This window comes from Tiliqua scincoides, chromosome 2, assembly GCF_035046505.1.
Source record: "Tiliqua scincoides isolate rTilSci1 chromosome 2, rTilSci1.hap2, whole genome shotgun sequence".
NCBI lineage: Eukaryota > Metazoa > Chordata > Lepidosauria > Squamata > Scincidae > Tiliqua > Tiliqua scincoides.
In genome coordinates, this window is record NC_089822.1 from 131,104,871 (window position 1) to 131,128,604 (window position 23,734).

General features: G+C 45.2%; 1 protein-coding gene across 1 annotated transcript in view; it reads right to left on the reverse strand.

Moving 5' to 3' along the window:
* GALNT6 (polypeptide N-acetylgalactosaminyltransferase 6) overlaps positions 1-23,734 on the reverse strand; it is a 57,884-nt gene that overhangs the window by 5,954 nt on the left and 28,196 nt on the right. The window contains exons 3-7 of the mRNA XM_066614467.1: positions 14,655-14,827; positions 8,583-8,732; positions 6,968-7,202; positions 2,008-2,125; positions 853-1,053 (exon numbers count right to left, since the gene is read on the reverse strand). Of these exons, the coding sequence (XP_066470564.1) occupies positions 853-1,053; positions 2,008-2,125; positions 6,968-7,202; positions 8,583-8,732; positions 14,655-14,827 (877 nt within the window). The remainder of the gene's footprint in view (positions 1-852; positions 1,054-2,007; positions 2,126-6,967; positions 7,203-8,582; positions 8,733-14,654; positions 14,828-23,734) is intronic.

Genomic DNA, 23,734 nt, shown 5'->3' on the forward strand with positions numbered 1-23,734 from the left:
TTTGAGACAACAATGCCATACTCTACTTCCCTCTTTGATCTGCTTCATATGTGGGTTCATCTGAGCTGAGCCTTCCTAGGATTCCCCTGGAATAAGCATCCAGGGACAAGGCTCAGTCTTGAAGTTTCCAAAGTCCTAGGAACCTTCAAGCTGCTCTCCCTTCTCGAATGCTAAATGCAACACATATCAAAACTCCAGCAGACCTTCCCTGCAACCAGGGCTTTGACTGAAACACCAAGGTCTTGGGAGTGGAATACTCAGAGCCATAACAAGGGTGGAGCTTGAGGGGCACTTGCCTAAGGTGCTATGTCAAGCTGGGGTGGCATGACTGCTCCCAGTCTACCCTAGTTATGGGAGGGGTGCTGGTGGCTTTGCACATCCTGTTCCTTCTCCTCTGGAGACTCCCAGTCTCCAAGGGAGAAGGAACAGGGCAAGTGAAGCCGCTGTAGCGACTGCCCCCTCCTCCAGGGAGAGACCAGAAGTGACATCACAATGTTGTGATGTCAGTGGCTTGTGTGCCAAAGCAGTGTATTACGGCTCTGGGGGTAATTCTCAGAGTTTAGAGTCTTGCCACAAATGGAAGGAATTGAAGACTTCCTTTGATTCCTTTGTCTTCCTTCTAGCAAGACAGCAATGCAAATTGAAAATGCCCAAATAGGCAATTTTTCTTGCCTCAAAGCATCCAATGATTATGTTTAAAAACCCTCTGCATTGCAGATTAATCCAACTCTACATAGGGAAAGAACATGCTGTATGGAGAATACTGTTGATTGATTGTTGCGTGTAGGGTGAAACAAGCTAAAGGGGCCTCAAGCCTTTAGAGACAGTTTTCAAGGCAAATTGATATCCTACTTCTCTAGCCATCTGAGAAGCCTGCTGGTTCCTCCTGTAGAAGATTTCCTTGTAGTTGTCCATCCAGACTTCTGCCAGGCGCACTTGATTCCTGGAGATAACTTGAGTTCCTTTTGGGAAGGTGTGGGGACTCTTGGAACGGAACACGTGGCCAACTACTGAACAGGGAATGATCTCCAGCTGACCCCCACACTGCCAAACCTGCAGAAATCAAACAGAAAGCCACAAACCTTCAAGGGGTTGAGGAGGCACTTCAAGGGGTTGGAAACACTTTGATTTGATCCTGCTTAATATGAAAGGTCAATCAGGATATGAAAAGGTTTGATTACTTCTATCTACCAGACACTGTGGAGAGAACAGCAGCTTTTCTGTGGGAGATTAAGAGCTGGATTAATGAACACTAATGATGGTATGGTCAGAAGGTATATGGATCGCTGGCTGGAAAGTTGGGATTATTTTATATTATTAAAGAGTGTAAGTTTTTTATGCCAATAAAGGTTCCAAAACCTAACCTAAACATTTAAGGGGTGGGTAATGAGTGTTCTTGAGTGTTATGGACCAAGAGCTGAAGTAGCAATTCAGATGCAGAGACTTCCCCCAATCTCACAGGGCTTCCAAACCCAATGGCAGTGGGCAGATTATCCAACCAACTGCGCCCAATCCAAGCGCTCTCTAGAATCAGAGTGCAACTCTCTGGTTAGCAACTTGGGGCAGAGGGGGAAACACTAGAGGCAATACAAGGAACTGCAGCCATCCTTCAAATGTCAGTTGAGTTCTTACTTTTGCAGGACCAATGCTGAAGCTCCACAGTAGTTGTCCTGGGTACTGCAGGACATGCTTGTGGATACTTGTTCCTTTACCACCAGTTGACTTTTGCCTCATTGTAGATCAGAAAAGCCATGTCAAGTCCAAATAGGCATGTCTGTGAGCATGCAGTTGGAACCCTGGGTCTCACTTGGGAGCTCCTGCTTCTCTTTTGTCGCCACATAGTGGCACTCCACACAGCACTTGAAAATTGCATTTCCTATGGAATTTGTTCCCCAAATTAATGTTAGGGAGCCCACTGAATATAAGCCCATAAGATGGTTTTTAATTGCCTATGTGGACCGTGGTTTGGCTTGACCGCAAGTTTTACATTGTGCCTTTCTTTCTTACCCGAAAGGACATTTCCACATTCTCCCCTCCCCAGATTTCCATCTGATCATCATAGGAACCGATGTGTTCAAAATAGGACCTGGAAATGGCAAAGAGGCCACCAGCAAATGTGGGAGTTCTGCAAAAAGAGAAAATGAAACACCACAATCAGTTTATATCATGACAAGACTGATAAGATAGTTCCCTGTCCCAAAAAGGTTCACAGTCTGAAATGAAACACAACACCAGCAACAGCCACTAAGGCTCCAATCCTTTCTACACTTTCCTGGGAGTAAGTCCCATTGACTACAATGGGACTTCTGAGTAGACTTGCATAGGATTGGGCTCCAAGTGTTGCTATACTGGGATGAACAGAGGCAATAGCGGTTCTCCTGCTACACGCAAGAGAGCTACCATTTTAAAAAGCTGCCTCTTTGCCCTGTTAGTTCCACTGTGGTTGACAAGTAGATGGATCACTTACCTGAAGACAGAAAGCGGCTGGCCCAAAATTGTAAAAAAGGCACACTTTGGCCAATCACAGCAGAAACAGCCACAGTGCTTAGAATGTAGCTCATTCATTAGGGGCTTTAAGCAAGAGTTGTTTTGAGGCCAACAGGGCCTTTATTCAGTTTCGGGTATCATTACTGTAAATGCATATTTCGGAGCTAGAAATAAGAGCACTCGGGGACTGAGCTTTTTACCCTGCTCTGCTTTCACAATCAAACCTTAGGAAAAAAAAGGGGTGAGAAGTAGTGATGGGAGCCGAACGTGTGCTTCAGCAAGGCTTTCTCTGAAATGCAGCTCTGTTCTTACCAGGAGGGCCAGTGGAGATTAGGAGCTGCTGAAAGCCAAGTTACCAGCCTCTCCTTCATTCTCCCTCTTAAAGGAAGCAACAACAACAAAAAAAAAGGAATCCCGGAGCCCCTTTCATGGGGGCAGAACAGTCTCCTGTCTGACCTTTGCACAAAGAGGAGCTGTACTTGAGGCCAAAGGAAGAGGATTGTGTCTCGCTGCCGCAATGGCCAGGGCCAAGAGCCGGTATTAAATGTCTCCCACTTCATGAATTCAAGGTCATTGCGAGCTTTGAGAGGTTGGGATACTGGTTACCTTAATGACTCTGCATCTGCCCACTGCCAAGACAGACAAGAGGCTGGCAGCGTTTGAAAGAGAAAGGAACCTGGTCCTTTCATGTCAGGGCCTTCATTATCCTGCTCTTGTACAGCAAGACAACAAGCAAAAAGAATTGTCCGTTACTGTTTTGGTCCTCCTAAAGAACTTTGAGTGCATCCAGTGCTTTACAAATGCTTCTAAGCCCAACAAAAGCCAAGGGGTAGACCATTGTGATATTCCAATTTTGAAGGGGATATCTAGTCTACGCAATCCTGTTTTGGTTTTACACCATTTTAACTGTTCTGGTTCTGTAAAAAATATTCTGAAACTGATTTGGGCAGGTGCAAAAAAATTCTGTGTTATCGTTTTGATTCCTAATTCCTCACCAGAATTATAGTTTCCCAGGGTGCTTAGGGGAAAGTGTAATGCAGATGAACAAAAGCAGAGAAACCCAGCAGCCTGTACATGCAAGCATTATCCAGGGCTTGGGGTTAATGCTTATTTTCAAGGCTGTTTATATAATAGTAAGCACTGGATGCATATCTGTATTTGAGCAATATGCAAGATCGATTTTTGTTTTTGTTGTATGTTGTATATTGTATACAATACCTGTTGTATATTGTGATCTGTGATATAGGGATCACAGAGCCTTTTCAAGTGCACTTCCCTTTTAACATGCTAATTTGCTCAAAAGCACTGTACCCTTCTGCTCTTTGCAAGATCACTTATGCTAGCTAGAATATATGATTCAGAGAGGAAGCATTCAAAAACTCTGGCTCTTTCCAGAAATGCTGCATGTCTTCCAGCACAGTGTGCACTACACTCTTTGCTGTGCGCTCAGGGGTCCTCATTGTTATGTGAAAGTCCCCCTTTTCCTTAGTTGTGATTTTATATCTGGTTATGTTACTAAAACATCATGCAGGCCACACCTCTCCCAGCACACATTTCCAAAAACTCTGGGCAAGTCACAAGCTGATACAACCTCCACCTCTCTAGGAAGAAGTCTGGCATAGTAAATCATTGTTTAAGTGTCTCCTATTCATTGTAACTCAATCACTGCTTAAGTACTCTATGCAAATTTGAACTGCCTTCCTGGGTTACTGTATTGGAGTATTTGATTTAGTTATTTAGCCATTTAGTTATTTGATTTTTCTTTGTAAACCGCTTTGTGAACTTTTAGTTGAAAAGCGGTATATAAATACTGTTAATAATAATAATAATAATAATAATAATAATAATAATAATAATAATAATAATAATAATAATAATGTGTAAGTTCCCCCAGCTAGGAAGCCAGCCATTAATTTTGCTGATAAGGGACATCCTGACTCCAAACACCTTGCTGGGTGGAAGTAAACAAGCCCTCAGCTCTGGTCTGAAAAGCCCTTTTTAAGAGAAGGCTTTTTCCACACATGCTCTCTCTGGCTCTCCCTCCAAGGTAGAGGGTCTCCTTCACAGGACCCCCCCCCAACTGCTCTTCAGGACAGGTAACTATCTTGCACCTGACTCCCTTTCCCCCCCCCTCTTTTCTCCCCTTCTCTCCCCATCTTTAGTTAGCAACTGGGTTTGGCAAACCAGGGACCTCCAAAATCCTTCCCTACAACCTCTTCCTTTTTCTAATTTCCTCGGATGCACCAAATACTCTCTACATGCAACCACCATAAAAGCTAGGTACACTAGATTCAAGTAAACATATACTTATTTTTTCCATGTGCATTATGTTTACCTTTGTGCTTTTTGTAATAACTTTTAATAAAAGATTATAGTTTTTTCTCCCAGTCTCCTCTTTAAGCTAAAAAGGAATTTCTCTGCATTACGCCATCTTGTTATCCAGCCTGCGATCCTGAGGTTCCAATAAGGGCACTGTAATAATTCCCCTAAAACAAAACAGCCCTTTTGGTAACATCACAACCCAGAGTAGCCAACTTCATTAGAAAGTAGCACTGTCAGCCAATTCAAGAAATCTTAAGCAAATTAACTGGTGCTGTCTGCATATGAATGAAAATTAGAAGCATTTTTAGAACAGTAAGGTCATGATATTAGACAGAAAACAAAATGCAGCAACTTTTCACTATTATTCTGTAACTAATGAAATAGCATTGGTGGTCTTCCCAGCCCACACAGCTCCTTATGCAACACTCTCCACCTAAGCATGAGGGAGAGCTCAGGATGAGGCAAGGCCAAGACCTCAGCTGCACAGGATGATGAAGAGCATCTCATGTATAGCTTTGCATGTGGACAATTCTGGAGCCAGCCCTCACAGCAATGGCAAAAGAGGAGGAAACCGCTGCCTGAGTGCCTGTCATCAAGACATGCTACAAGGCATTGTTCCATGTAAGCCAAGTGGCCATGCAGCTTGAAGCCCTGAAAAGCCAAACTCTGCACAGCACGGTGTTTCCAGAAGCCTGGAGATGATGTGCAATGTCATCGCCATGATCCGAAAATGGCAGTGAGTCACCATGCAGCAAAGCTTGTACCTACAAGTGAAATGGGAACTATGCCAATCCACAAACCTATTGCTGCTGGCCAGTGGGGCTAGCAAGGTCAATGTGCGTGGCAGCCCAAGCAGAGACATAGAGTGAAGCCTCACATGCTCCAATGAAGTCAGTGGTCAAGTAACTTCTACTCAGTTTCACTCCAAATGAAAATAGAAGACAGAAAGAAAAAAGCTCTTTAATGGCCTTACTGACAATGAGAAAATGTAACCACGTGCATCTTTCCCACAGACATATATGTGGGTAAGCATTCCTCTTCAAAATACTCAAACCTTTAGCCCCTATTCCAGAAAGACTCCAGGCACTTGTGTGCCTTCATCTGTTCCAAGCACTTGGGCAGAGGAAATAGTGTGCTTCTGGCCACAGAGATCATCCAGTAGGCACATTCCATCACGCAAGATGGATGAACCTCTGGCAATCATGCTGTATATGCAGCTGAAGTGAGTTTTCCCAATTTGAGGTGCTGTGGGAACCCTATGAGGCCTGCCAGATGATGGTGTACAATTGTCTAGGCTCTGCTACACAAAGCCAGCTGAAATTGTCTCAAAAAACCTGCCAATTGTCCCCAGCCTTAAGGTGATATTTTGCATTCCACAGAAAATGCCAGCAGTTCCTGTTCCCCACAGACGCTGCTGTACGATACAAGAATTTTATTTCAAGGTTAAACTACATACAGTCCGATTTTTTAAAAACTCAGAGCAGGTATTCTGAATGCATTGAGATAACTGAATTTAAGATCAAGTGCAAAAGATGAAAGGGGAACAATAGACTTCTTAATGAGAAGCTTCACAAAGAAGCACAACCTGTCTGGAGCCTGAGGAAATCTATCAACTCCTTTCATTTGCAGGAATGAGCTTCATAATGACCTCCCTTCACTCAAAACCCATGCAGTTTAGTCTCCTCACCATCCCTTCCCCTTCCCTCCCACTGCCTGTTTAAGTGACAAAGGTGTTTCAGCAGATGATCAGGCTATTCTAAGACTTGTATTTCTGTCAACTCCTGTGGGGAAAAAAGGTTACAGGCCTCATTGGATAAACTTCAGAATGAGCAGGATAAATGGCTGCCTCACCTCGAGACAGAAAGATACCACCACTCCACTCCTTGATCTTGAAACAATACAAACTGCATAACAGAAGCAATTGTTGTCCAGGTTAATTGCATGTGCACACTTTTTGGCAAATGTCAAAATGTGTTCCAGTTTCTACTCTGCACTCAAGTGATCAGAACTCCACTGTGGTTTCAAGGAGAGGCTCAACCCAGAATTTTAGTTATTAAAATGGGTGCTTTTGGAAAACATACAAAATTCCAGTTCAATACAATCTCCTCAGAAGAGAGAAACACAATCAATTGAAACGTTATTTTCACCTTGAACTTACTTGATCGGATAAGTCTCATCTTTCCTCCTCTGCTTCTCATGCTGAGGGATGGACTCCCATCCAAAAGTCAGACTCCAGTCAAAATTACCCCGACTGTGCTGCTTCCCATATTGAATGGGCTTGGAAAACTCAAAAGTATTCAGGTCAATGGTGGTGATGTCTGGACTGACCACTGCTGTGGGCTCCTCCGCAATACGTGACAAGAGAGGTTCCAACCAGCCATGGAAGCATTCACCTAAGAAAGGAGGAGGGTGATAGCCAAGTCAGTTGCTGATGTCTCCACAGCTCCACCCTTGTATATCCAAAACACCACTGCTTAGAGCAGCGATTTTCAACCTTTTTTCACCTCACAGCACACTGACAAGGCACTAAAGTTGTCAAGGCACACCATCAGTTTTGATACTTGACAAGGCACACTGCATTGACAGCAGGGGCTCACATCCTCAATGGCCCTACTGACCCTTCCACAAACTTCTGCAGCACACCTGCACACCATTTGTGGTGCACCAATGTGCTGTGGCACACTGGTTGAAAATCACTGCAGTGGATGCTTCACCCCTCCCCACACTGTTCTGTGCCAAAATCACATGAGATCATTGTGCTAGATGGGGCAGAGACCTTCAACACCCTGTAAAAAGGTTTATTTTTTTTAGCTTGCTTCATAAAGCCATTTACCTCAATTAATCTACCACAGATACTATACTCGGGTCACACACAGCCTAAGTGGAAGACAAGGAAAGCTAAATTCTGCATGAAAATATCAGGGTATATCCAGTAAGCTTATACAATGGTGGAAGGGACCACCACATCCCCTCAGTATTTCCTGAGCAGCTACTCCTAAGAGCTGTTGACCCTTAAGAAGGATGTTGGATTGAGTGCTGGGAGTGGGGGAACGAGGAATCTTCAGCAAGCAGAGTTGAAGAGAGGGATTGGGGAACACCTCTTGTGCTGTTGCGCAAATGCAAGTGTGAATGTAGCAACAACAGCAGCAAAAAAACAGATATACACTTTGTATAAAATGAGACTTATATAATGTTACCATATTGGAATACTGGAATGATTTGGGTTGGGTTGCTTTGCAGAATTATTTTATCTGTACAGTACCAAGACAACAACAGGGCAAGGAAAGGAGGAGCTCTGCTTGGGAAAGATAATGTAGTGTACTGTGGAGGACTAGAGGGCGTGCACATTACAAGCAAATGAAAACAGAATTCCCCTAGTAAAGATGGTGTTCACACGTGTATGTACAAGACTTGATTTTTCTAGCCTTGAATATCACACAATATGAGCTGGCTTGCAAGAATAGGCTGTTCCCGAGACAGCAGTTCTACCACTTCACATCATCTCCAACATTATGCTTTTCAGTCAAGTCATTTCACTGCCAGCCATCAAGGTCTGGTTTGCACATGCACAGTGAACGAAGTGACATAAACCCCCTAAATTCTCAAGAACTGCTTGCAGCAGTAGCACTTGTTGTGCCAACAGGGGCAGGTGGGAGTGCCACTGGGCTCCAGGACTCCTCAGGCCAGAACTGGCTGTTGCAAGTCTTTGCAGCAGACAAATACCACCTAAGCATCAAGGACTGGACTCAGACCACTAAAGAGTTACTACTTACAATGAGCATCCAGGAAAGTGAGCACATCTCCTGTGGCCACACTAGCACCGAGCAACCGGGCAGTGATCAAGCCCTTCCTCTCCTGCTGTCGGACAACCTGCACTATTTGCAGCTGCTTCACGTAGGCATCCAACTGGTCTTTCAAGTGGTCTGGAACAGAACAGCTCAAGTTACAGAAAGCAGAAAGGGCAGAACTCTGAATTGTGCAGAAGCATTGCAACACAGGCTGGGCCAATTTAAACAGTGGCTAGGTGGACACAGCAGAAAAGCAATGGCCCACGCCTAATTTTCCGGTGGCCAGTGTCATTTGTAAAGGGCTCTTGGAAAAATCATGCATGGCTTTCTAATGGTGTATTAATATCTTGGTGCTATGTGTCTAGATGCCCGTGAATGCAACAAGAACCCTTTATCTGAAACACTGATGACGGAAAACTCAAAACAGATCAATGATTTTCAGCAGCTTCCATATGACTGATCTCATCAGGGGGTTATACAGAGAACAACTATATCAATGGCTAGTCATAATTCTGGCTATACACACACACCCTGAGTTACAGATGGCTTAGCAATGCTTCTGCACAGGCACAACACATCCTTTTCTGGTGCTTCCACATGGGGTAATAGTGCTGGCCAGCAAGAACCACCAGTTCCAATTGATGTCAATTTCAAGTTATGAACAGACCTCCAGAACCTAACTTCTTCATATATCTCCAAACTCCAGTTGCTGGAAAACAGCAGCAAGAGAGGAGGCTGTTTGTCTATAAGTCCTGCTCCTGGGTAGCCACAAAAATGTACTTGAGTAGATGAACCTTTGGTCTGATTCAGCAGGTTCTTAACAACTCACAAACAAGCCAGGATTGTATCAAATCCCGGCTTGTTCTAAGCCAGGATTCCTTCCCCGCATGTGAAAAAGAGAGAAGGAGTAGTGCATGAGCCCGAGGACATCAAGCAAAACCAGGTTTAGGCCATGATTGTGTTGCAACATCAAAAGCAAGCTGTTGATTGACTGGGATGTGTGGTAAAATGGGTTGCATTTGCTTCTCATTCAAGTCATGAAACTTGGAGTGTGCTCCAACAGAACTACCTGTGTCAAAAGTGCTTGTGACTGAACGTAGGAAGGCATGCTGGGAGAATATGTAAATGAAATCTGAACAGGAAGGTGTGCATCTAAAGAATGCTGAGGGCTGCTGAGGTTTTGAAGGTTCAGTCCAATGAGCTCTCTTTGGCAAAATGCTAATACCAAGAAGAGTTCCTATTACTTCCTTGCAACAGATCACATTTACATTTCACAAGCAGACAGAAATGTGTCAAGACCCACCACCCTTTGTCAATGAAATATTTCAGGATAACCACAGGCCTTGATGTAGACTTGTCATCTCACACCTCTATAACTTTCAATTTGGACTAGACCAGTGGTTCCCAAACACCGACAGGGAAGTGGGAAACCAAGTAACTGTTTGTGTGGGAAGGGTGCAGCAACAGTGCTGCAGAGATTGCAGTGTTGCCTCTGCCAAGGGGCTTTTACACTTACGGGGGGGGGGGCAGTACTGGTCTCCAGCAGGGTCCTGGAGGCTCGCAGCCCTCTCTGATCTCCTCCATGGCTGCTGTAAACAGCCCTTATCTCCAATCTAAAGTAACTTCCAGTTTTCGAGGAAAACCAGAAGTAGCTTTAGATTGGAGATAAGGGCTTTGGAAAGCTGCAGAGGAGATCAGAGGGGGCTGCAAGGCTTCAAGACTCTGCAGGACACCAAGGCTCCCCCCAGGCAAGTAAAAAAACCCTGACAGCGGCAGCACCATGATCTCTGCAGCACTGTCACTGCAATCGGAGCAGGGCCACTCCCCTTATGGGGCAATGCCCTGCTTCCGGTTCCCCAGGTAAGCCACAACCCACCAGTTTGGGAACCACTAGACTAGACAACAGCACTAAGATGGGAAGTGGTGCTCCTCCCTTCCCCTGGCACCTCTTCTTCACACTTGGCTTGGGTCCCTATTTAGCACCGACACTGACCGCACCGTTCCCTGCCAGGTGCAAAGCATGGAAGGAAGTGGTTCACAGCCCTGTGGTAAGAAAGACAGTAGACTTTTTGTGCTTTGCAGAACTGAGCATTGCTGTGACTGAGAAGGGAGATTACACAGAAGAGACCTCCGGAAAAGGTTCTTACATGAAGGATGGCCCAGCACTGAGAAAACAACTGCTATGGAAACAGAGAGACAGGCTCCAGATAAAAAGCAACAGAGAGCATTGCAAACTGCGCCTTAGAGATGAACCACTTTCTTGTGGTATAAACAGACTTGTGAGTTCGCTACTTGGCTAGTAAGAATCACCTCCATGTGACCTGGCAGGAAACTGTTAAAAACAAGAGTCAATTTTTTTCCCTTTAAGGCCACAAATGACACATATGGGCATGTGCAGACATGGCTACTTTGTTGTGGGCTATTACATTCTTTGGATGTGTTTGCAAAGCTGGTCATAAGCCTTTGTGGGGCTAGAAGCCATTTATCAAATCCCAAGCAAACACCAGAGACATTAGAGGCCAGATGTTTTCTGGTACCTGTGGTGGGCGCATGCAGGTGGGAATTAGTTCAGATCCAGAATACAGGTAGCCTACTATATACTCTTCACATGAAGGGTTGAGTGATGTGGTTGGCCCTCCTTATTCATGGATTTGACACAACATGGGTGCTGACCTCATGCTTCAGAACACCTCCCGGACATAACTGGAAGGCATTCCTGGTCACATCTGGAAGGTTCTTGTGCAGAAGATTCCATTATCCACAGGTGTCGGTATCTGCAGTGGGACTGGCAATGGATCCTACGTGGATACTGAGGGTATATGCATTTTTAAGCTTAGCAGAAGCAAATGCTTAGGGAAGAGTTAGGCAACTCTTCCAGCTGAGCACTGCTTTGTGGGATATGATGGGAGACAGGAGACCTTTCTGCAACAGTCGCCTGGGTGGCTTGTGCATTTCACTGGCGAGTATCAGAGGAGGGTTGATAGCTGATGTTGAAATGGCAGCTATGATGCCTCTCCCCTTGCACTAGGACAGAGATTCAAAGAGGTCCCTTGGAACTTTCCTGGGGCAATAATTCATTTGCCTCAGGCCCAAAGTCAAGTCTTCTTGCAGGCAGCCTACTCATCATTTCAGCACTGGGTACAAGAAAAGGTTTCTCACCCCTCCTGCCAGAACAAGATTAGCAGAATATACACAAGTTGCCCTTACGATATCAGAGTCATGGTACAGGGTGCCACCATCTATAAAACACAGCTGCACAATAGGGCTCAGGCTACAAGCCAGGCAACCAGAGAACGTTATTACATTTTTAAAAAACCACAGCATTTCAAAAACCACATAAGAGTCACTTTGAACAAGCTGCTTGTTTTGGCTGGAAATGAGATCTGCCTAATCTGATGAAACAAGCAAGATACTTTATAACTAGGTTCTCTAGAGAGCTCTCAAGTGCCTGGTGTGGTGGGGAGATGTTTTCCCCTCCTGAAAACAATGATGATTTACTTGACTAAGCTAACCTCTTTCGAAAAAAGACAAGCAGGATTAAAGACCTGAGAGAGCCTTGTGTTGGATCCAGGGGTGTCTTTTTGTGAAAGGCTGACACAGGCATCCCAGAAGAAAATATGCATGTGCTACAAAAAAAAACACCACACTTAGCACAAAATCACATGCACTAGCATAGCTAAGGAGGGGGGTGGGGTACAGGGTCATGGGCTGAAGGTCTAGGTCATGTGGGAAGATGCCACTTCTCTGACATGGACTAGTGGGGAGCCCAGCTGATCCCAGCCCTCTAGAACCCCCAATGGTGGCAGCACAGACCCTCCAGACCTCAGAAGACCTTCTGGAGGCTTTAGAAAGGCACTTCCAGTTTTTGCCCCAGATGTCTTAGCTATACCACTGATCACATGGTGTTTCTTTCAGAGTCTGGAAATGCTGGATTGGGGTCTCCGAGTTATAGGAGTGCTTCTGCCTGCCATCGTAGGGGGAACAAGACTAGATTTAGCTAGGCATCCTCCTGGCACAGCTTCTTATACTTTGGATCAAGACACATACACAGTTTCTTTTTGCACAGTGATTTCCGAAAGTTTAAGTGCTGCTCATTTATTACCTGGATGTTGTCCCCAACATATTTCTGTTACACCATATTGCAGTTGGGTGACTGAGGCAGAGAGGTTTGCCCAAGGTCACCTTGTGAGTATATGGCAGTGATGAGGTTTGAACTGGGAAAGTCCTAAATTGCAACTCAGTATCTTCACCACTACACTACCTCACACCAGTTCTCATCTACACAGAGCTTGGGGTGCTCTGGTTTCCAGCTGGGAGTACATCAAGCCTATCAAAGCCATTGTTCCAAAGACACCTGAAACCTCTCCCTTTGGACCTCAAGAGCCCTTTAAGAATAGCAAGTGGTTAAGAGTCAGGGGAGCAGACACCCCCTCCTCACCCGCCCCAGGAAGCCCTGATGTTGAACCATGTCATTATCCTAACCTCGGGCATAACCAATTTAGATTGCTAAGTGACAGCTTGTGGTTTCCAAACTTGCCCGAGTGAGCAATTTATTCCCGGCTGGAAACTAAATATTGCTTTCTGCTTCTGCAGAGCATGGGAAATCTTCCATTAGTGCCCTTGGGACAGGTTCACTCAAAACGCCAAGACTAAAAACAAGGCAACACACAGAATAAAAACTCAGAACAGCAGCAACAAGGGAAGTCAGCCAGCCAAGGAGTATCCCAACTCACATCTGGTGGGGAAAGTCCAATAAAACTACTTAGGAGTCGAGGTGTTTGCTTCTGGTGAGCAAGGTAAGATTACATTCCAAGTCTTACTGGGTTTACTTCTGAGTAAAGCAAGCAACACTGTTTTCAAGCATCTCTACTTATGAGCTCTCTTTGAACACAGACCATCCCATCACCTGACCCAGAAAGTTTTGCAAGTATGCAGTCTTCCTTCTGAGCAGGATAACACTACATTCAGAACTATAGATAATGAATGCTACTGACAGCTCAAAAGGAAGAAAGAGGGAGAATGAAAAAGGAGCTGCAGAAAAAAGAGGGCTAACAGAAGCTAGACAAATATTTCAGCAAGGGATTGAGGGTGCCTGTCTACATATTTACAGAGTGTTATCCACATGAATGTGCAAAGAGCCAGGATGGTGTAGTGGTTAGGGAGTTGGACTTAACCTGGAAGATCCAGGCTCAAATCCTCGGTCAGGCATGAAGCTTCCTGGGGTGACGTAGGACCCATCACTCTCTTAGCCTCACCTACCTCACAGGGCTTTTGTGAGTACAAAAGGAGCGAAGGAACCATGTACACCCTGAGCTCCTTGGAAAAAGGGCAGTATAAGAATGTGAAAAAACTAAACACTACCACAAGTGCCTTGTGCCCTGAGATGCTTGCAATCTCAAGACTGACAGTGGCAAGTACACAGGAAGGAGAGACGCAACAATGTAATTCAGGATTAATGGGAACAAATGGAGTTACTGGAACTTAGAACATCACTGCAGACAGCAATAATGACAGCAATAATAGTGTCTCTGTGCGCAAGAGACACAATCACTGACTCCAGAGTTTGTAATGGGAACCTCATGGGACAAGACTAATTTAGCCTATGAAGCTACTCAGGTCTCAAGAGTAGCCTTTGGGCATAGAAAAGAACAGTGGTATGTAACATTGGGCCCTGCAACTGGCAGGCAGTGCAGTTCTTGGGACCAGCCAGGCCTGGTGGAGGCCTTCTGACTTGCCTGGTCAACAGAGCATAATCTTTTCTCTGCTGCAATTTAGACCCAGTTCCATTGACAGGCAGCAGGAACTTGGGGGGAATCTCATCCCACATCCAAAGGTGGGTATAGCCACCCTTTACCCAAAAATGATACTGCAGGGGAAGAGGGTTTCAACTGAACGAAACCAACCAACTAGCTTGCCACTGCATATGATACAGTCCATTTGGCAACACCACTTGGGGGTTCAGCACCTGAACACTTCCCTTATGGAACTGCCAGAGGCTTACACTCCATCTCTCAGAATGAAACCAAGCACACACCCAGATCCAAAGGCTGCACTTACCGTCTGTGCTGGCATCATCCACAAGAATGATCTCTTTTAGCAAGATAGCGGGAGAGGAGTACAGGACACTGTAGACGGTCCGGAGCAAGGTGGACCAGGCCTCATTATGGAAGACGATCACGACGCTGGTGGTCGGGAGAGGCGGACAACGCTTGAACTTTTGATCAATACACCTATGAAGGGAACACCAAGTTCAGTCTGAGCCTTTGAGTCAAATGAGACATCACCTCCAGCACCTGAATGGGGCTGGAGCACTTGTCTTTTATTCAGGAAATGGCACTGGCTCAGGTTACCTGTGGATCAAGACTGCAGCAGCCAAGGGCGGGAAGAGGAAGGGAAGAGAAAGAACTCTGACTGAGGGTCCCTGCAGAGCTCTCCTTCAAGACCCCCCTCCCATCACAGGCAGTACAACTCAGAACACCACCTGATATGGCCTGATGCCATAGTGCTAGATGGGCTAAGAGCGCAACCATAAATAGTTGTGGCAAGAGAAGTTTCAGCAGGTGCAGCTTCCGGCACAGTAGTAAGAAAAGTTACACTCACCGACATCCTGTCTTTGCCACAACTCATAAGGATGCAAGATAAATTGTCTTTTGTTGCAGCCCACCTAACCTTCTCCCCCCCCCCTTGCCTTGGCTCAGGAGCCTGTAGCTCACAAGAGAAGGTCACAGACTGCATCTCCAAGGGACAGCCTACTACAAAATACTTTCAATTGCTTCCCTGCTCCACGCCTGTGAATGGAAACTTCTGTTGCGCACAAGGTATTGCTTTACTGAGGAAAAAAAAAGGGGAAGGCCATTTATTCTCCCAAGGCTGAGGAAGAGAATTGCCTTGCCTTCTGCTTTGAGAGGAAGCTCAGCTAGGAGATAAATGACTACAAGGGAGATCATTTGTTCCACATGTTATGCCCAGTCCTGCTGAACGGCTCAAGTCCTGCACAAACCAGATCACTGTACTTTCTCCCTGCTGCCTCGCCTAGTTCCAACACCATCAGGACTGTACATATAAAATCTTCTGTCAAGTTTTCAAAGCTACATATAATTCCTTAATAGCATGATTTATTCAGTTTGCACTAGTCACAGTAAGGGCAGGGTGGTATACAGGGGCTGAAGCATCCCTCTGTCGGCCCCTGCAAATTCTATTCCATGTCTGCGTGCACCCCAGCTTCAAAAATCCTACCAACCCTTATTCAATGTTTTGAGCCACCTTCAGGGCTAGAAACTTGTGTTTTAAATGAAAACTTCTATTTTAATTTGACATTTCAGAATGACAAACATCAAATTTCACCTGCAATCACAGAACATAAGAACATAAGAACATAAGAACAGCCCCACTGGATCAGGCCATAGGCCCATCTAGTCCAGCTTCCTGTATCTCACAGCGGCCCACCAAATGCCCCAGGGAGCACACCAGATAACAAGAGACCTCATCCTGGTGCTCTCCCCTACATCTGGCATTCTGACTTAACCCATTCCTAAAATCAGGAGGTTGCGCATACACATCATGGCTTGTACCCCATAATGGATTTTTCCTCCAGAAATTCGTCCAATCCCCTTTTAAAGGCGTCTAGGCTAGACGCCAGCACCACATCCTGTGGCAAGGAGTTCCACAGACCGACCACGCGCTGAGTAAAGAAATATTTTCTTTTGTCTGTCCTAACCCGCCCAACGCTCAATTTTAGTGGATGTCCCCTGGTTCTGGTATTATGTGAGAGTGTAAAGAGCATCTCCCTATCCACTCTGTCCATCCCCTGCATAATTTTGTATGTCTCAATCATGTCCCCCCTCAAGCGTCTCTTTTCTAGGCTGAAGAGGCCCAAATTACAGAATTACTGACTGTGCCTTGATGGGCAGAGTAAAACTCTTGCATCTGCCTTACAAGTCTGTTTAACTTCAATCTTTTGGCATCAATAGGGGAATTGCAGCAATGTGATGTTTGCACCCCAGCACTGAATTATGCCCCTCTTAAAGATTTGCTGAAACCAGAGCATCTTCTTCAAAAAATTGAACTCAGTTCTCCATAAATAGGCATTTGAGGCTGAAGAACACAGATTTACTTTATGTTTAAACAAGACACATCACTGAGTCAGATGCAACAGTTTAACTGTTATTTGGCTATCACAGATGACTTAATTGCAGACATGCTCCTCAACCCCAAAGCTGTGATTCCCTTCCTGGTTCACAAAAACCATAGTTTGGATATATTCCCAATTTCATTAAATATTTTCTAATGTAAGCTCACTGGGGCAGGGAGCAGTCTTTACTGCTACTCTTTAACATACCACACACATTGATAGTGCTACACAATCAATAGCAAGAACTGGTGCTTTTTAAAGGGCATTTGTTGTGGTCAATTTTATATCTTGAAAACAACTCATGCAATATTCTCGGCGCTTAAGAGGGATTTGAGCTCTTGGCATACATACCCATTTCATGTGGGATGTAGACTTAGGGAGAGATATAGGTGTGCCTGAGAAAATAATCACAGGTGATCTAAACAAGAGATTGGCGGAGGTAGGTGCCCCTCCCAGCTGTCCCCAAATGGTCCTGACCTCCATTGCCTTCCAGCCAGCCTGAACTCCAATATGTTTGCAGAGTCACAACCATACAGAAATCCAGGACAGTTCTCAACCGGAGCTGTTGGCATCTTTACCTGAAGCTGTAGTCTAACACGGAACACTTTTGCCTGAGCTGAAAACTTTCCTCTATTTCCCCACAACTAGACAACATTTCTAGGATACAAGATAAAACAGCTCTTAGGGAAACATGGCAGAGAGCCTGATAATTTAGAATGATTTTGGTAGAGGAAACCTCCACAATGCTCCCCTTCCCCACCCGCCTCTTTGGAGTTCACTGTCCATGCCCCTCTCTGAACTTTTCAGCAGGAAGGCAGGCCGGCACGGTTCCCTTGCATGCCACATATCTCTGGTGCACATCAAAAGGGGGAAACCGTTCCACATGGGAGATCAGGTTTTTTCCTCTCGCCTCCTTCCCCCCCACAAGTGCTCAACAATCAAAAGTTTCATTCAGGGGCTCCCTCCATCTGAGCCAATTTCCCCAGCTCTCCGATTTATGGTTTCGGTTCTGGGAGGGCTTTACACTTTAATTTAAATTGGTTTATGCCTCTTTGGTTGACTGAATAACATTCTTGCACTCCCTGCCTGGAACACAGCCTTCCTCCATTGTGATATCTACACCTGCTAGGCAGAAATAATCAGTTGTTGGGAGGGTGAAGGGGAGGTAGAGGAGGAGAGAGACTGTCTGGAAACTCAGCCTACTCTTGAGCCATTATTCAAGCTGTCTTTGTTGGCTGCCCTCTTCCCTCCCACCCACCACAAGGCCTTGACTGACTCCTCTCCCCCTATGAAAAGCAAGTGGGAGTCTCAAAGTTTCTGGAGACCACAGGGAAGGAGGGGGAAGAGAAGGGTCACGTTTGACTCCTTCCTTGCCCTCCTGCTGTACTGTAAAGCTGGGTCTGTTCCACTTGGCGAGCAAAGTGAAAAATTAAGGGGGCAACGAAGCCCTTACAAGCAGGAGGAAATGGACCAAAACCAAGGGCGGGCGTCGGATGGAATCAAGGAAGTTTTTGAACTTGGAAACTTTTATGTAAAAAAAACGACAGGGGTGGCAATTGGGAATTTTTGCTGCTTCAGAAATGGGCCTCTTGTAGGGAATAAGGGTGGGAGAATGTGTGGCAGGAGGAGGGGCAAAGCAGCAGGTAATTAAAAAGAGAGACATGCACCCCAGGCCCTTTCTTCATGACAAATGAAAGAAAGCCATAGAAATCCTTCTGCAGAAAATGAAATCTTGCCGATCTCCCCTTTGAGCTGACAGCTCACACTAATCTGTGCAGACAGCTTACAGAGCATCCGAGTCTCATAGCAGGGCTTTCCAGACTCCTCAAGGAAGCTGTTAGGAAGTTATTTTAATCCATACAGTTCACAATAAAAACACGGTCACCACTTTTCAGACCGTGGAAACTGTACAACTTTCTACTTTTCAAATGAGAGCCAACACAAACGTTTGCAAAATATTCAAAATTCAGCAGAATTTCCCATTTCAACGAGAATTTTTAAAATCTGACAAGATTTACTTCATTACTCATTCTTCATAAAGAAAAATCGACATCCGAAGTTTACTTTTCAATGTGAGCTGTTTATCCTTAAATTTGGATGTTTTAGACTTGCATTATTGTATGTAACAAACTATTGCTTTATCACCCTAGCATATCATACCAAATATTGAAATCAAATATCATTGGGGGTTGCATATAGATAGCATTAAAAGAGCTTAAGCCAAAGTTCTCCTCCACAAATGTTGTCGTATTTTGAGAGTGCTGAATATTTTTTGCTATTGGATATAGGGACTTGTAAGCTAGTTAAAAATTGAACCAACATGGCTAAAATTTAATTCTAGTTTTACAGGAGAATCTTAAGCCAGATGCATATCCATTAGGAGATCACTGCTGTTCAATGAAATTAATATGGACCATGCCCAGTTGGAGAGCCCAACGAGGCTAGTGCACTGAACTTGGATGCAAAAGGTTAATATCAATTCCTACATGTTCCTGTTCTACAGGAACACCTACAATTTCTAGACAACTCATTGATTCTACGTTTAATTAGATGGGTGACATACTAGGCAAGGATGCCAAAAGCACAAAGTCCGTTACTTAAAAGAAAACTGTGTGTGTATGCAACTGCCCAATTGGGGCCAATAGCATCACTATAATCAATATACAGTGTAACACAAAGTAGTCAGAATGAATGTTCTTAACTTGCATTGCTTTCTGCAGTTTAATCTTTAACATATTCAAGAACTGTTCTCTTTACCTTGTTGAGAATCTAGCTCCCTCCCCATTCAAACAGAAAATTGTATCCCTTACTTTATGATTTGAATTCACACAACAGAAGTGGTCGTTCAATAACCGCCCTCCTATCCCGTTCCCAGGGACAAGATTTTTGGAAGAGCCTCACACAACATTTCCATTAGACAAAGTCAATACCAATATCTTAAATGGCTTCAAAAAGAATTAAGAAGACAGGTCTGTCCAGCAGCATTACCTACAATAGCCACGTGCAACTCTCATGCACAAAAGTAACACACATGGGAACAAGGAAAGCCCTCACCTTCCTGCTTGTCAGCTCCCCAGAGTATCATCTTGCTGGCCACTACTGGCAACAGGATGCTGAACTAAACTAATCTTGATCCTATCCATTGAGGCAAGTCTTTGGCATTTAAAGACTTTGAGGAGTGGAATTACTACCATTTTCTTTAACAATACAGCCTTGCAGTATTGCTCAGGTAGCGGCTTCTTTCTATCTTATCATACTTTAATTAATTAATTCGATTTATATTCTGCCTTTCTACCTGAAGGGCACCCAAGGTGGCCCTTCTATCTATCTTTCTATCTATCATACTAAACATACAGGAAATCTATTGGGAAAAGGCAAGTACACATTGCCAACAGTTTAAGATGGTTTGTTTTGTCATGATTCACGACAATAGTTTTTATGAATGACCACAAACCTGCTGCTCCGACAAGCAGAGCATCATGGCTGGGCTTGACCAGGGGAGAAGACTGAGAGTCTTCTTGCAGAGCACCACCAGCAATGATAGCAGCCTTCTGTTGTCTCCTTACATGGTCACACTACCTGGAGGACTCTTCCCTTGCCCATAACTGCTATTTAAGAGCTGAGCAACAGCCCACAGGCTGTTCTTCTATTAATACCATTCATTTCAGAGCTTTAAATACAATATTATACTTGTCCATTTTGAGAGGGGACCTGGCAGTGGCATAGCTATGCCACCTGGCACCGAGGGGCACAAATTTTTTAAACCCCCCTCAGAAGGCCTTAGAAAGGCACTTCCAGTTATTGCCAAAAACCAGAAGTGCCTTTCTAAGGTCTCTGGCAGGCCTTCTGAGGTTTGGGGAGGCTGTGCACTGCCTTCCTGGGCCTCAGAGAGGTTCCCCCCCCCCGACATCACCTCCAGGTATGGTACCCAAGGTAACCGACCCCCTGTTACTCCTTTAGCTATGTCACTGGAGCCTGGAATGTAACTCATTGATTTACATTATATAGTTCAATTCATTTTTTTTAATGCAACAGTTCCTTCAGGAAAAGAAGGCTGTTGTAAAACAAGGGCTACTTGTACCTGTTTCCCGAACATCCTTTGCTATCCCAAGGAAGGTAGTCTTGTACATGGCATAGATGCCAGCATCGGTTAACAGGCTTGAGAGCTGGTAGAGACTGGCCGTGGTTGCAGTTCTCCGAGAGTCTTTATTGAAAGAAATCAAAAGCACTGGAGAAGTTCTTCCCAGAGTTAGACCCATCTGGGAGTAAATGCAGATGACCAATAAACCTGCAGGCCCCTCCCCATCCCCTGCCTCTTTCAGTCTCTAGTTCTGCAGCAGCAACTGGAGAGGCTAGTCAGAATCCTCCCCTCTATCAAATTCTCAAAAAGGCACAGGAACCTTCTCAGGGACTAAACTTCACAACCACCTTTTCCACCAACCTTCTGCTATTCCACTAGCCTTTGCTGTCTCCATCTATTGTTTCTTCTGCCGCCTTTTCTGAGCCATGCCCCCCATGGTATTTGCCCATTATGATCCCTGCTTTTGGGACCTCCAAGGAAGCTTTCCAACCCTCTTTCTACTAGGTCTGTGTGAGGTTTCAATTCCAGTTTATATCAAATACAGTGCAACCTCATTATCTGTGGGGAATCCATTTCAGGACACCCCTCCCCCCCCAACAGAGAAGCGAATCCATGGATAAGCAAATTCATGCCCCTTCCATTTGACAAGCAAACTGGAACATAAGAACATAAGAACAGCCCCACTGGATCAGGCCATAGGCCCATCTAGTCCAGCTTCCTGTATCTCACAGCGGCCCACCAAATGCCCCAGCGAGCACACCAGATAACAAGAGACCTCATCCTGGTGCCCTCCCCTACATCTGGCATTCTGACTTAACCCATTTCTAAAATCAGGAGGTTGCGCATACACATCATGGCTTGTACCCCATAATGGATTTTTCCTCCAGAAACTTGTCCAATCCCCTTTTAAAGGCGTCTAGGCTAGACGCCAGCACCACATCCTGTGGCAAGGAGTTCCACAGACCGACCACACGCTGAGTAAAGAAATATTTTCTTTTGTCTGTCCTAACTCGCCCAACACTCAATTTTAGTGGATATCCCCTGGTTCAGGTATTATGTGAGAGTGTAAAGAGCATCTCCCTATCCACTCTGTCCATCCCCTGCATAATTTTGTATGTCTCAATCATGTCCCCCCTCAGGCGTCTCTTTTCTAGGCTGAAGAGGCCCAAACGCCGTAGCCTTTTCTCATAAGGAAGGTGCCCCAGCCCCGTAATCATCTTAGTTGCTCTCTTTTGCACCTTTTCCATTTCCACTATGTCTTTTTTGAGATGCGGCGACCAGAACTAGACACAATACTCCAGGTGTGGCCTTACCATAGATTTGTACAACGGCATTATAATACTAGCCGTTTTGTTCTCAATACCCTTCCTAATGATCCCAAGCATAGAATTGGCCTTCTTCACTGCCGCCGCACATTGGGTCGACACTTTCATCGACCTGTCCACCACCACCCCAAGATCTCTCTCCTGATCTGTCACAGACAGCTCAGAACCCATCAGCCTATATCTAAAGTTTTGATTTTTTGCCCCAATGTGCATGACTTTACACTTACTGACATTGAAGCACATCTGCCATTTTGCTGCCCATTCTGCCAGTCTGGAGAGATCCTTCTGGAGCTCCTCACAATCACTTCTGGTCTTTACCACTCGGAAAAGTTTGGTGTCATCTGCAAACTTAGCCACTTCACTGCTCAACCCTGTCTCCAGGTCATTTATGAAGAGGTTGAAAAGCACCGGTCCCAGGACAGATCCTTGGGGCACACCACTTTTCACCTCTCTCCATTGTGAAAATTGCCCATTGACACCCACTCTCTGCTTCCTGGCCTCCAAACAGTTCTCAATCCACGAGAGGACCTGTCCTCTAATTCCCTGACTGTGGAGTTTTTTCAGTAGCCTTTGGTGAGGGACCGTGTCAAACGCCTTCTGAAAGTCCAGATATATAATGTCCACGGGTTCTCCCGCATCCACATGCCTGTTGACCTTTTCAAAGAATTCTATAAGGTTCGTGAGGCAAGACTTACCCTTACAGAAGCCATGCTGACTCTCCCTCAGCAAGGCCTGTTCGTCTATGTGTTTTGAGATCCTATCTTTGATGAGGCATTCCACCATCTTACCCGGTATGGATGTTAGGCTGACCGGCCTATAGTTTCCCGGGTCCCCTCTCTTTCCCTTTTTAAAAATAGGCGTGACATCTGCTATCCTCCAATCTTCTGGCACCGTGGCCGTTTTGAGGGACAAGTTGCATACCTTAGTCAAGAGATCTGCAACTTCATTCTTCAATTCCTTAATAACTCTTGGGTGGATGCCATCAGGGCCCGGTGACTTATTGATCTTTAATTTATCAATGAGGTCTGAAACATCTTCTCTTTTAATCTCTATCTGACTTAACTCCTCGGTCAGGAGGGGCTGTTCGGGCAGCGGTATCTGCCCGAGGTCTTCTGCCGTGAAGACAGATGCAAAGAACTCATTTAATTTCTCTGCCATCTCTAAGTCTCCTTTTATCTCCCCTTTCCCTCCCTCACCATCCAGAGGGCCAACCGCTTCTCTGGCGGGTTTCCTGCTTCTAACATATTTGAAGAAGCTTTTATTATTCCCCTTAATGTTGCTGGCCATGCATTCCTCATAGTCTCTCTTGGCCTCCCATATCACCTTCTTACATTTCTTTTGCCACAGTTTATGTTCCTTTTTATTCTCCTCATTAGGGCAAGACTTCCATTTACGGAAGGAAGCTTCCTTGCCCTTCACAGCCTCTCGAACTTGGCTGGTTAGCCATGCGGGCACCCTCCTGGATTTAGTGGAACCCTTCTTTCTTTGCGGTATACACCTCTGCTGGGCCTCTATTACTGTTGTTTTAAGCAGCCTCCATGCACTCTGGAGAGATTGGACTCTTTTTACCCTCCCTTTCAACCTCCTTCTAACCAGCCTC